At 47.1% G+C, this 13,799-nt stretch overlaps 1 protein-coding gene across 7 annotated transcripts in view; it reads left to right on the forward strand.

The window, feature by feature from the left end:
* LOC142558245 (EGF domain-specific O-linked N-acetylglucosamine transferase-like) overlaps positions 1 to 13,799 on the forward strand; it is a 283,563-nt gene that overhangs the window by 14,920 nt on the left and 254,844 nt on the right. For all 7 annotated transcript variants that reach the window (XR_012822996.1, XM_075670398.1, XM_075670401.1 and 4 more), the window contains exon 3: positions 12,369 to 12,466. Coding sequence is in view for 6 of the 7 variants with exons in the window: in XM_075670398.1 (XP_075526513.1) it covers positions 12,369 to 12,466 (98 nt within the window). In the remaining variant the exon portion in view is untranslated. The remainder of the gene's footprint in view (positions 1 to 12,368; positions 12,467 to 13,799) is intronic.

Genomic DNA, 13,799 nt, shown 5'->3' on the forward strand with positions numbered 1-13,799 from the left:
GTATCAGGTGTTCCGCCGTTTCTTCCTCCTCTCCACACGCCCCGCACAACAAATCTATCTCCTGGTATCTGGCTCGGCACGTTTTAGTCCGCAGTACACCTCTCCTGGCTTCAAACAATAATGAGCTTCCCTTAGAGTTATCGTAAATATTTTCTTTGTCTATTTCTTGCTTAAACGTCCTGTATGTCTCTAATGCTGATTTGGTTTGCATCTCTGTTTTCCACATACCCCTCTCTGTCTCCTTAACCTTTTTCTTGACGGATGATTCTTTACCTGTTCCCCCACTGCTGCCCAAGTATTTGCTTGTCAATTTCCTAGTTCGCTTCCTCCACCTTGTGTCAACATTCCTTGTGTATAAGTAACTGAAAACCTTACTAGCCCACCGCATTTCCCCTATTTTTCTCAATCGCTCCTCAAATGCTACCTTGCTACTAGCCTCTCTGCCCTCGAAAGAAGACCATCCCAGATACCCCTTCACCCCAAGATTTGGTGTCTTGCCATGTGCTCCCAGAGCGAGCCTACCCACACCACGTTGCCTAGTTTCCAACTGTTGCCAGGTCTCTGCTCTCATACATAGAACTGCATTGGCAAAAGTTAGGCCTGGAACCATTACCCCCTTCCATATGCCTCGTACTTCCTCGTACCTATTGTAGTTCCACAGTGCCCTACTCTTCATAATCGCTGCACTTCTGTTACCTTTAGTCATTACATATTTTTCGTACTCTGTCAGATACTCAATGCCATTATTTATCCACACACCAAGATACTTGTATTTATCGACTATCTCAAGCATGGCCTCCTGCATCTTATGCTCACCGCAAATGTTATCGTTAAAAATCATGACTGCTGATTTTTCTTTGCTAAACTTCAAAGCTAATCTGGTCTCCTTCTGTACCAGATATGCCCATCAATCCCTGCAGATCTTCTACATTGTCAGCCATTAATACAATATCATCTGCGTACATTAGTCCTGGTAATGACTGTTCAATCAATTTTCCTTGTTGAAAAATGATAGGTTGAAGCCGAGTCCGCTTTGCTGTATTTTGGCCTCTAAACCTTGTACCGTATTTACACGATTGTAAGTCGACTCGAATGTAAGTCGACCCCCCCATATCGCGTGACCGAAAAAAAAAAAAAAAATAAGCGAGCATACCCGAGGGCGCATTCGATAACGAAAATTTATTAGTAGCCGACATGGTCACTGGACTACTCGACTTCACTAGTGCTGCCATCGTCATCGTTGCTGCTGTCCCACAGCGCATCGTGGTCCAGCGAAATTTCAAATTTGGCAAACCACCGCACCAGGACATCTTGCAGAACAGCAGTACACGCCAAATGCACCCAACCACACGCAGCCGTCAGAGAGGCTCTTTTGACAGGTCCGGTTGGCGTAATTTCGCAGTCTTCTGCCGCCAGCCATTTGTTGTACTCACGGCGGAGCAGAACCTTAAAATTAAGGCGAAGGTCCGGGCTTGTTTCATGACCACGTCGCACTTCACTGGCAGGGACCGATCACGCATTTCAGCGACGTACGCCGCAAGCTTAGCCTACAGCTCCGGAAAGCGTCCAGACTTCGGCACGTGGGAAATTTCTCACTTGCCGTCACATTTCGCTTCGCTGCAGTCGCCACTCGCGCCACCCGTTCAGAAACATCGAAATTGCGGCCGGCTGCGCAGTGATTTGTTTCTTCGGCGCAAAGGATGGCAGCCCTCTTGAACGCTGCTGTGAGCGAGTGCCGAACGATTAGTGGGCCTGGAGCACTCATGACGACTGGGGAAGCATAGAAGTAGCACGTAGCCGGCAGTCAAGTGGAACGCGTCAAAAAGTTGGTCAAACCAATACCAATGCCTCTTAAAGGGAAGCTGAAACACTTTTCGAAAAAAATGAGTTCTCTGCGGCATTCTACAGTTTTAAGTCCCCTGAACACGAATATCTGGTTCAAAAAGGGTGGAAACAAACGCAAGCGGCTGTTTTTCCAAGAAAACGTGCACCAGCGCCTCAGGGCATCGCGCGAACGCCGCTATTGCCAGTGATTGGTCGGGGCCGCTGTGACGTCTTTGGCGGCAGTCTCCCGTCGGCGCCGCCGTTTCAGAGCGTAGCACGCTGTTCTGTTCTGGCTTCATAGCTGAGTTGTAAGCATTATGGAACGTTCTCGCTGTCTCGGACAGCTTGTATTTGCGCCGTACAGGCGCCCAAATCTTTAGCTGGCGTGCGCGAGCGGCGACTTTTCCATGCGTCGGCGCCGTATGACGGGGCGAGGTTGGAAACAGCCTAGCAGACGATGGGCCCAGCTGGGCGCGCTTTGGCGCCGTGCGCTTAGCCTCAGACTGTTTCTAGCCTCGCCTCGTCATACGGCGCTGACGCACAGAAAAGTCGCCGCTCGCGCACGCCAGCTAAAGATTTGGGCGCCTGTACATGTTCGAACCGATAGCCGATACGGAAAACGATGGCGGCAACGGCGGCAACGACGATGTTGAGTGTGCCAACAGCGAGAGCGATGTGTGCACCTTCTTGCGCGTTGGAAATCTTAGCTGGTACGTATGTTTTTTTTTTTTTCATGTAGCTGCAGGTTCCAATGCCGGGAGAAAAAATGCGCTAAAGTGTCACTGGGAACTAGCCGCAGGAAGAGTGCCGGAGCACTAACTTCTCATTAGATTGTAAACACGGGTGTAATTCCGCGATGTCAAGCACCTTGCCGCTGCTTGTCTAAAGTCCCGTGGTTTTTTTTAGTGTTGATACACGATCACGAACATAAGTTCCGCGTTTCAAAGCGCGCACATGCAGTGCTGCGGGGTACAGTCATGGAAGTTGCTTATCATACAAATCCAGAGATGGCCAGAGGTATTATATGTGCAATATTCATACTATGGTTCGACGACTTTGCGATTGTGGCTCGATCAAGAATCGGTATGCGTGCTCCATGCTAGTGTTGACATAAAGATATTAGGCAGTTTTAGCACCGCCGTGTGGTAAACACGATAACTGCAACCGTAAGTCGAATGTCACTAGGCAAGCCTATACTCCATTTCATACCTGAGGTGCAACGCTGTGGAAGCTACGCACGAAGTCCGGTCACCAAAATTGATTACTGCGCGCGTTTCCGTCTATGCTTCGCAGCGTGCCAGCGGCGTTTGCTCGCGCGAGCATGCACGTGAAGCTGCCGCGACGGGCTGCAATGAAAAAAATACCGAAAAAAAATTGATTCAAGAGAACGTGTTAGCAGCCGTATAAGTACACGGATTGTTTCTATGGGTAAATTCTTTTTTCATTCTGAACTGAGCTTATATATGGAAAATGTTCTCAAAAATCGGGTCAAGAAACACCGAACTTTTTCTAAGTGCGAACGCAGCCACTGCAAGAAGCATCTCAAGCCTCCACAGCGTTGCACCTGATGCATGAAACGGAGTATAGCAACGCTAGCAACAACGCGTTTCCGCATTTGTCGTAAGGCTATCCGGCTACGCTAAAACTGTGTTACCAGACGTTAATGGCTGCGAATGTTCGCATTTCTCGAGTGCATCAATGTGGGCCTAATCAGGCTTTCATTAAACTAGGTGCACCTGCATGTGCTCCGTATTGATGGAAGATGAAGAGCACAGCACAGTTGATTTCATTGGCTCGAACTTATCTCTCCTCACCGCACAGACCCACTGCGCTGCAAGCTTCTTTTCCTTCGGGAACCTGTGAAACACCACATCGTCTCGCCCGCCTGTGTACGCACAGCCGAATGCTGCACAGAACGAGGGCATGTTGGGCACCCTTGGCTGTAGGCACTCACGCAGCACAGAAGGAAAGAACAGTTTACGAAAATCGCAAAAGAAAACAAACGTGAGCGGCGGCGGCGGCAGATCTCGTTCAGTAAAGCGCAGGACGGAAAGAGGCATGCCAGCACATGCCAGCACGCCGATCCGGCAGCTCGGTCGCCGCCAGTGACGTCACTCTCGCCGGTTCTCTCCTCCGGCGACCACCTCACCCGGCGCGCCGAGAAGCGATGGGGGCGTGTCCGCGGGGGTGATTTAGAAAGCGATTTCCGCCCCTTATATTAATAAAACGAAGAAAAAAATTACGGAACCGTAAATTATTAGGTCTGTTCTTCCCAATCCCAGCTATTCATGGAAATTGAAAACCGTTTCAGCTTCCCTTTAACAGTGAAAGAAACCCGCGAGCGGTGTCTGCTCTTCCATGAACTACCGATACTCCCCGCAAGCGCCGCTGTTCTGAGAATGCCGCCGCAAATGGGAACAGCGGCGCTTCCATCAACTATCGACACCCCCCCCCCCCCCCATGAGTGTTGCATTCAATGTAAAGCTCTCAAAAATGTTGAAAAACCCTTCCGAAAAGCGAACAAACACGCGGGATAGCGAAAAGATAAGGGTAGGGCCATAGAGCAAACATAAAATTGTAACTACATTGTAGCTCCCGTTGGTATCGCTTTTTTTTTTTTTTTTTTGGCGGGGCCATGTTTCGGTTACGATTGTAAGTCGACCCCCCAACTTCAGACTTTCAAATTTAAAAAAAGGGGTCGACTTACAATCGTGTAAATACGGTAGGTACAGCATAAACATCAGAGGTGACAATGGGCACCCCTGCCTAAGCCCCCGCCGAATCATTACAGGCTCCGAAACCTGCTTTTCCCATTGTATAATCACCTGGCTACACTTACAGATATCATCTAAGAAATTGGTTACTCCATCTTGCACTCCTAAAGTTTCCAGAATGCCCCACAAGCCCTCCTGAAGTACACTGTCATAGGTTCCCTTGATATCCAAAAAAGCCAGCCATAAGAGTGTGCATTCCTTTTCAGCTATTTCAATGAACTGTGTTAGAACAGACTGTCTTATATCCTCCTATGCTTCCGGAACCCATTTTGTAGCTCTCCAAGTACCCCTCGTTCTCTACCCATGCCTGCAGTGTGTCCTTTATAATCTGCATAACCACCCTGTAAACCACTGATGTCACTGTTATAGGCTGGTAGCTATTTATGTCAGCTTTGTCCCCCTTTCCCTTATATATCTTTCTCATCCTACTTAGCCTCCATTCGTCAGGTACTTTACCATCCATTAGCATTTTGCTCACCACCTCCCTTAATGCTTTCTTAAATTTCGGGCCCAATTTCTTTATTAACATAATTGGAATACCATCGGGGCCTGCCGATGTGCTACTTGGTACCCTCTTCTCGGCCCTTTCCCACTCTCTTTGTCCAAGCGAAAGCAGTGGATAGACTGGGCTATCCCTCTCCGACATACTGCATGTACCATTTCTCTGTTCTGTAAATTTTTCCCTCATCATGGTTCCTATATGCTCTATTGCCTCCTCTCCTTCTAACTGAGTACCTTGAGCTGTTACTATATACCTCTGCTCTAGGCTTGTCCTATTACCCAAGGAGTTCAGATGTTGCCAGAATTTCCTAGCTGCCTGTATATCTTTTTTATTGCTTATTTCTGACAGCCATTGGGACCCCTTTGTCTTGATTTTCTCGTGGATCAAATAAGATGCTTCCCTTCTGCATTTTATGTAGTTTACCCACTTCCTCTCTACTTCTGCTTCAGGTTATCCCTTAATTTTGGAATCCTGTGTTCCCTGGAGGCTTCCTGACATTTCTTTCATCATCATCATAATCATCATCATCATCAGCCTGGTTATGCCCACTGCAGGGCAAAGGCCTCTCCCATACTTCTCCAACTACCCTGGTCATGTACTAATTGTGGCCATGTCGTCCCTGCAAACTTCTTAATGTTATCCACCCACCTAACTTTCTGCTGCCCCCTGCTACACTTCCCTTACCTTGAAATCCAGTCCATAACCCTTAATGACCATCGGTTATCTTCCCTCATTACATGTCCTGCCCATGCCCCCATTTCTTTTTCTTGATTTCAACTAAGATGTCATTAACCCGCGTTGGTTTCCTCACCCAATCTGCTCTTTTCGTATCCCTTAATGTTACACCCACCATTCTTCTTTCCATAGCTTGTTGCGTCGTCCTCAATTTAAGCAGAACCCTTTTCGTAAGCCTCCAGGTTTCTGCCCCATACGTGAGTACTGGTAAGACACAGCTGTTATACACTTTTCTCTTGAGAGATAGTGGCAACCTGCGGTTCATGATTTGAGAATACCTGCCAAACGCACCCCAGCCCATTTTTATTCTTCTGATTATTTCAGTCTCATGATCCGGATCCGTGGTCACTACCTGCCCTAAGTAGATGTATTCCCTTACCACTTACAGTACCTCGCTACCTATCAAAACTACTGTTCTCTTCCGAGACTGTTAAACATTACTTTTCTGCAGATTAATTTTTAGACCCACCCTTCTGCTTTGCCTCTCCAGGTCAGTGAGCGTGCATTGCAATTGGTCCCCTGAGTTACTAAGCAAGACAATATCATCAGCGAATCGCAAGTTACTAAGGTATTCTCCATTAACTCTCATCCCCCATTCTTCCCAATCCAGGTCTCTGAATACCTCCTGTAAACACGCTGTGAATAGCATTGGAGAGATTGTATCTCCCTGCCTGACGCCTTTCTTTGTGGGATTTTGTTGCTTTCTTTATGGAGGACTACGGTGGCTGTGGAGCCGCTATAGATATCTTTCAGTATTTTTACATATGGCTCGTCTACACCCTGATTCCGTAATGCCTCCATGACTGCTGGGGTTTCGACTGAATCAAACGCTTTTTCGTGATCAATGAAAGCTAAATATAAGGGTTGGTTATATTCCACACACTTCTCTATCATCTGATTCATAGTGTGAATATGGTCTATTGTTGAGTAGCCTTTACGGAATCCTGACTGGTCCTTTGGTTGAGAGAAGTCTAAGGTGTTCCTGATTCTATTTGCAATTACCTTAGTAAATACTTTGTAGGCAACGGACAGTAAGCTGATCGGTCTATAATTTTTCAAGTCTTTGGCGTTTCTTTATGGCCTTCTTAACCTCTTCATCCCACCAGCTCTTGAGTTTTCGTATCCCTTGCCTTGTTTTCCTGACTCGCGCCTTACCTAGCTCAAGCTAAAATAGTCTCATTAGCTTTGGGTAAGTCCAATCAGTTTCAGTACCCTCTGTATTTCCTCTTCAATTGTTTGGCCGCTATTTCCACTTGGTCTTCTGAGTAAAAAATCACATCTGGCATTTCCTCACGCGTCGTTCGTGCTTTAGTTTCCCTCTTAAAACTCAACTTGATACGTTTGTAGTCGCTACCTATACTTCTGGAGCCCTGTTCATCTATAATCATGGCTCCTAATCTATCGTACATCATATGTGACATTAACGCATAATCTATTGTCGAGTGTCGACCCCCTACCTCCCACGTTATGATCCCGTCACACTTTTCAGTAGAGTTACAGACAGCTAAGTTAAGCCTCTCACACATATCCAGCAGCATGTTGCCTGTGGAGTCTGTGTACCCATCCATATCTTCAACATGCGCATTAATGTCTACTAATACAAATATCTCACATCCTTTTCCTAGCTCATTGATGTCCGCTGCTATACAGTTCAACATTTTTTTTGTTTTCCTCTTTAGCATTTGATCCTGTCCAAAGGTATACAAAGCCTAGAAGTGTTTTTGCCCCTGCTACTTTTCCTTTTAGCCATAAATTGCATTCCTGTTTGACCCTTCGCCAATTTGTATTTTTATGAATGAGTGCCCTAAACCCCCCGCCCTTTCTGCTGCCCTTCACTCTGTTGCAGTATTCCCATGCATAATCAGGGTTACAGGGCGGTTGTTCCATGTCCCTAAGATGTGTCTCTACAAACCCATAAACCATTAAGTTCTCCGGCCGTAGTTGTTCTTCGATTTCCTCCCATTTTAGCCTATTTCTGCCACCTTGCATGTTAATGAACCCTATGTCTGGCTTAATTTGGCTCTGGTGCTTATTCCTGTCGCCTCTCCTACAGTATCGATGTTTGCTTGTTTGTGGCTCCTGCCTCGAATCGTCCACACCTACACTGCTTCTTTCAGGGCTCTGGGTCCCCCTAAAAAAGCTGTTGCCTGGCGACCCATCCTGCCCCCTATCCTTTTGCCAGTGGCACCACTGTAGTGAATGCCATCCCGCACAAAAGGCCGGAAGTCGGTTCCGTACACGTCCCTGTTGACCTCCATCACGCTATACCCGAATTGTCCGCTAAGACTCCTAATGACCCGATTGGCCTCAACCACCCTCCTTTCTACCTGGTTAGTCTGGCCCTGGACCTCTGGGATAGTGCATATGCTCGTATGCACCCTCCCGGAGGCCTCTCTAAGCTTACTCAGCCCAGTCTCAATGTGCCTCTCAAGGTCCTGGCTTCTCCCCTTAAGTATGTCATTGAGCCCAGCATGCATAATGATCAAGCTGTCGCTTTCCGTGCTGTCCCCTACCACTTCCCGCACCTTGGTCATTGCTTCCGCCATGCCCTTGCCCACTTGCACTTCCACCTGTACTCGCCCATCCGCCTTCACTCTCGCCATCACGACTTGTTCGGCCCTCCCCATGTTGGAGTCCTCTATCACCGGGACCCTTCTGCGTGCGAACCGTTCACCTCCAGCCTGTGTCCGCTGCCCCGCCCTTCACCGCCGCTGGAGCCCCTGTGGCTGCAGCGTCGCCTCACTCGGGGCGTGTTGCGCTGCTTCACTATAACTACGCCGATTCACCAGCGGCGAGCTGACGACGGCTTGCTTTGGCTCCCTGCCTCCCACTTCGCCTGTAGGGTCTACCGTACTTTCCGAGTTTTTGCCAACACTTTGTTGTCCTGACCCGACCTTCTCCGCTGCCCGCATCTCCAGCGCGTCGAGCCGCCTTTCCAGTTCGGCGCTCCTTTCTTTTTCTGCCTCAAGCTCGGCCACGGTTACTAACTGCGCGGCCTGGGCCGCCTCCACCTTGACAAAATTGTCAACTTTCGCCTGCAGTGCTACCCGCTTCTCGTGTTCCTCCCTCAGTTCTGCCTTAAGCTCGTCGAACTTAGCCGCCCAATTCCCTTCCAGTTTTTGGACGGCTTCCCTGACGCCCTCGCACGACCTGCACGTGAAGCTAGACCCCTCCGCGTCTGCTAAATTCTGGAACTTAGTTTCGTCGAGGAAGCACCATCGCAGGCACTCGTCGCACTGCACTTGCTCCCCGTCCCCCGCGGCCTTCACAGTCTTCGATTTCATCGCTAGGCCTACGTCCCTAGGCCCAACGAGCAAGTTCGCCAAATCACTCGAGCAAAGCCGACCTCGACCGCTATCCCCCCAAAAAATAAGGTATTATCACTCCCTACCCCATGTGAGAATCCGAAGAGCTAGCTGAAAGAATTAAGTAAGCCTATCAAATAGGTCCCTCCTACCACCTAGGCCTATCGGGGGAGCTGCCAGACATAGACAAAGCCACTACGTTTACTACTCTTACCAAGAATTCAAAATTTGCGCCCCTACTCCATGCAAAAGAAAACACTTCAAAACACTAGCTAACAAAGATAAGAGCACTTAGCTATGAACGAAGTTGCTGAAGCCTCGATCACAGGAGCGTTATTCCCTGCTGCAAGCACTGCCTGGGGGTGCCGCCGCGAATGGAACAGTGGCACTGGATGGATGGATGGATGGATGGATGGATGGATGAATGGAAGGTAGGAGCGTCCCCTTTGATGCGGGGTGACGGCAGTTGCGACCATGCTCAGCTTTTTATTTTTGTTTAACTGCGTCGTAACTTATTAAAATTCGCCATTTTCTTTAATGTCTTCCCACACTTTTAACCTTGCCACTTCTCTGGTTTTGAGCCACCAAACCTCCAATCGCCTTTTGCTAATTTCCACCGCACATTTATTTACATGACTGCTGTTATCTCTGAACCCTAGGGCTTCAGGAAGCGTGACTGTGCCTGCATCGACATTGGGATGGATACCATCACATTTTAGTATGAGGTGCTCTATTGTTTCTACAGATTTACAACGCACAGTATACGTGTCTTCTTCTTTAAATTTCTTTTTATAGCTCCTCGTTCTAAGACATCCTGACTTAGCTTCAAAGAGTAGGGCACTGCCTCTTGAGTTATCATAAAATGCTTCCTTCCTGATCTGCTGTTCCCAGTCTCGATATAGTTCAGCACTATGCTTCTATTCCATTGAATTTATCCAATTTTTACCTTCCGCATTTTTAACCTGTCGTTTAATGCTCTGTCTTTCTTCGTCCTCGTGTCTGGCATACTTACTGGTTAGCGTCCTGGTTCTTTTCCGCCATTGTGAGTCAACGCTCTTTCTGTATAGGTATTTAAATACCTTAGCTGCCCACCTGTTATCGTCCAATTTCCTCAGGCGTTTTTCTTATAGGATTTTACTCTGAGCTTCCCATGCTTCGAGCGATGCCCAGCCCATATCCCCCTGTACTGCTTCGTTTGGGGTTTTTCTTGTGGGCATGTAGTGCTAATCTTCCAACAGCTCTCTGATTTACTTCTAGTCTCGACTGAACTTCTGCCCTTAAGCACAGGACCGCATTCTCGAAAGTAAGCCCCGGCACCATTCATCATCATCATCAGCCTGGTTGCGCCCACTGCAGGGCAAAGGCCTCTCCCATGCTTCTCCAACAACCCCGGTCATGTACTAATTGTGGCCATGCCGTGCCTGCAAACTTCTTAATCTCATCCGCCCACCTAACTTTCTGCCGCCCCCTGCTACGCTTCCCTTCCCTTGGGATCCAGTCCGTAACCCTTAATGACCATCGGTTATCTTCCCTCCTCATTACATGTCCTGCCCATGCCCATTTCTTTTTCTTGATTTCAACTAAGATGTCATTAACTCGCGTTTGTTCCCTCACCCAATCTGCTTTTTTCTTATCCCTTAATGTTACACCTATCATTCTTCTTTCCATAGCTCGTTGTGTCGTCCTCAATTTGAGTAGAACCCTTTTCGTAAGCCTCCAGGTTTCTGCCCCGTAGGTGAGTACTGGTAAGACACAGCTATTATATACTTTTCTCTTGAGGGATAATTGCAACCTGCTGTTCATGATTTGGGAATGCCTGCCAAACGCACCCCAGCCCATTCTTATTCTTCTGATTATTTCCGTCTCATGATCCGGATCCGCCGTCACTACCTGCCCTAAGTAGATGTATTCCCTTACGACTTCCAGTGCCTCGCTGCCTATTGTAAATTGCTGTTCTCTCCCGAGACTGTTAAGCATTACTTTAGTTTTCTGCAGATTAATTTTTAGACCCACTCTTCTGCTTTGCCTCTCCAGGTCAGTGAGCATGCATTGCAATTGGTCCCTTGAGTTACTAAGCAAGGCAATATCATCAGCGAATCGCAAGTTACTCAGGTATTCTCCATTAACTTTTATCCCCAATTCTTCCCAATCCAGGTCTCTGAATACCTCCTGTAAACACGCTGTGAATAGCATTGGAGATATCGTATCTCCCTGCCTGACGCCTTTCTTTATTGGGATTTTGTTGCTTGCTTTATGGAGGACTACGGTGGCTGTGGAGCCGCTATAGATATCTTCCAGTATTTTTACTTATGGCTCATCTACACCCTGATTCCGTAATGCCTCCATGACTGCTGAGGTTTCGACTGGAACTCAGTCACCATTACTCCCTTCCAAATACCTCTCCGTACCTCATACCTGTTGTACCCCCACAATGCCCTATGTTTAATTATCCTGGCATCTCTTCGCCCTTTTGCTATGAGAGATTGTTTGTGCTTTTCCGTGTACCTCTGCCCTTTGCTTATCCATACCCCGAGACTATCTTCCTTCGACTATCTTCCATACTTCCATTGACTATCTAAACCCCCCATGAGTGTTGTGTGCGCTGTTGCTGGTGCTGTAAAACCCTAAAAAAATGTTGAAAAACCTTTCCGAAAAACGAACAAACGCGCAGGATAGTGAAAACTACGGGTAGGGCCATAGAGCAAACATAAAATTGTAACTACGTTGTAGCTCCCGGGATATCTCATTGGTGTAGTTTTTTTTTTTGGCAGTGCCATGTTTTGGTTTCGATTGTAAGTCGACCCCCCCCCCCCCCACTTCGGATTTTCAAATTAAAAAATAAATGGGTCGACTTACAATCGTGTAAATACGGTATTTCATGTGATATGTGATTATAATGCCTAGACAGAATGTTTGTGTTATGAAAATGAGGATGAAGGGACCCAAATATTCATGAGTTCTATCGACTCACGCCTATATTGCAGCACATGCCGTTTAGAGTTTGGTCATATGAAGATCGAAAGCTAAATGATTCACAACTGCACTTTCATCTTCTTCACTCTAGACTTGTAGGTTCCACTACAACAGGACTTGTTTGATAAATAATACATTTTCCATGCTGGTTCTGTTGCCAAGCACTGGTGCTGATTGTAATTTTTTGTGGTGGCGGTTTTTTACAGCTTGCAGCTCTCTAATGCCTTTTGGCATCCTCGTCTGAATTTTCTGCAGCATTTCCTCAATGCAAAAACCTGCTGGGGATACGAACCTGGCTGCTCGGCACAACACAGATACTGTCTTGCCGCCTGTCCTGAAGGTTCAGCTGGGTGGTAAGTCTTGTTGTGGATGCCTTTTTCTCAGCGGATCACCATGTTCCTACTTCATTCACTGACGGCCGACTGGTGCCTGACAACATATGCGGTCGAAATATTAGGGATTGTGAAATGATTTTTATGTTAATTAAAATTTACACTAGAAAGGTATGAACTGATGCACACTCATCTTCCTTCTTTTGTTGGGCTGCTAAGCCCGAGGTCGCAGGATCGAATCCTGGCCATGGCGGCCGAATTTAAATGGTGGTGAAATGCCAAAACACCCGTGTACTTAGATATAGGTGCGCGTTAAAGAACCCCAGGTGGTTGAAATTTCTGTAGTCCTCCAATACAGCATGCCTCATAATGAGGAAGGGATTTTGGCAAGTAAAACCCCATAATTAAAATTTTTTTTCCTTCTTGTGGCTAGCAACTGCAGTTGGAAGCTTATCTTTACATCATTGCTCCACTGTGGGACATGGTCATTCCACTTGGTAGGGCATAGACTACACGCTAAATACAATAGCCAAAGAAAACACTCAGCACAGAAGTGATCATCGAGTGGAGTTGTTGCCAGAACATTTGTTGCAAGTGAGAAGTTGCAATCAGTTGTCCTTTGTGCTGATGATCTGGCAAAATCTAAGTGTTTGGCACTCAGGTCATCATGACATGCCTACAAAAGTTCTTCCCGCAGTCCCTTGAGAGTGAGGAATATTTCCTATCTATTTTCACAGCTGTTTCTGTGGAAGACGTTATTCTGCAGGCAGTGCAGTGTAGGTCCTTGTGATAGCATGTGAGAGACAGCACTGCCAGCTTCTCAAACATGCTTGTTGGAAAGAAACAGTTCAGTGTCCACGTAGTGATGATTAGCTATCTGCACCATATCAGTGGCACCTACTGTATATACCTGATTCTAACATGTCCCTGAATCTAACACACACCCAATTATCACATGTTTAAAATAAGAAAATAAAAGTGCACCTGAATGTAACGTGATGCCGATTTCTTTCAAAAGAAGAAAGAGCATGCTCCTCATGTTCGCAATCAGGAAAAAATGAGATGTGACAATTGCCCTTTACAAAACACTCAAGAGAATTGTTTGTTATAATGCGCTTTCGTAATGAAAGCAGCACATCGTCATCTAAATTTGCACTTCACTGGCCACATGTACAAAGCACACGGGGTTGTACACTGGAGCGATCACTTTCACAGGGCTCTGCGTCAGACTTGTCAAAGTATGCAGTTGACAGCGTTCCTGGCACTGTGCGCAGATTACAAGCTTGGCACAGTGTGAGAAACGGTGGTGGCCTTGTATGCATCTGGTGCCGAGTCACATGAATTCTAGCGACAG

Source organism: Dermacentor variabilis, chromosome 9, assembly GCF_050947875.1.
Source record: "Dermacentor variabilis isolate Ectoservices chromosome 9, ASM5094787v1, whole genome shotgun sequence".
NCBI classification, from domain to species: domain Eukaryota; kingdom Metazoa; phylum Arthropoda; class Arachnida; order Ixodida; family Ixodidae; genus Dermacentor; species Dermacentor variabilis.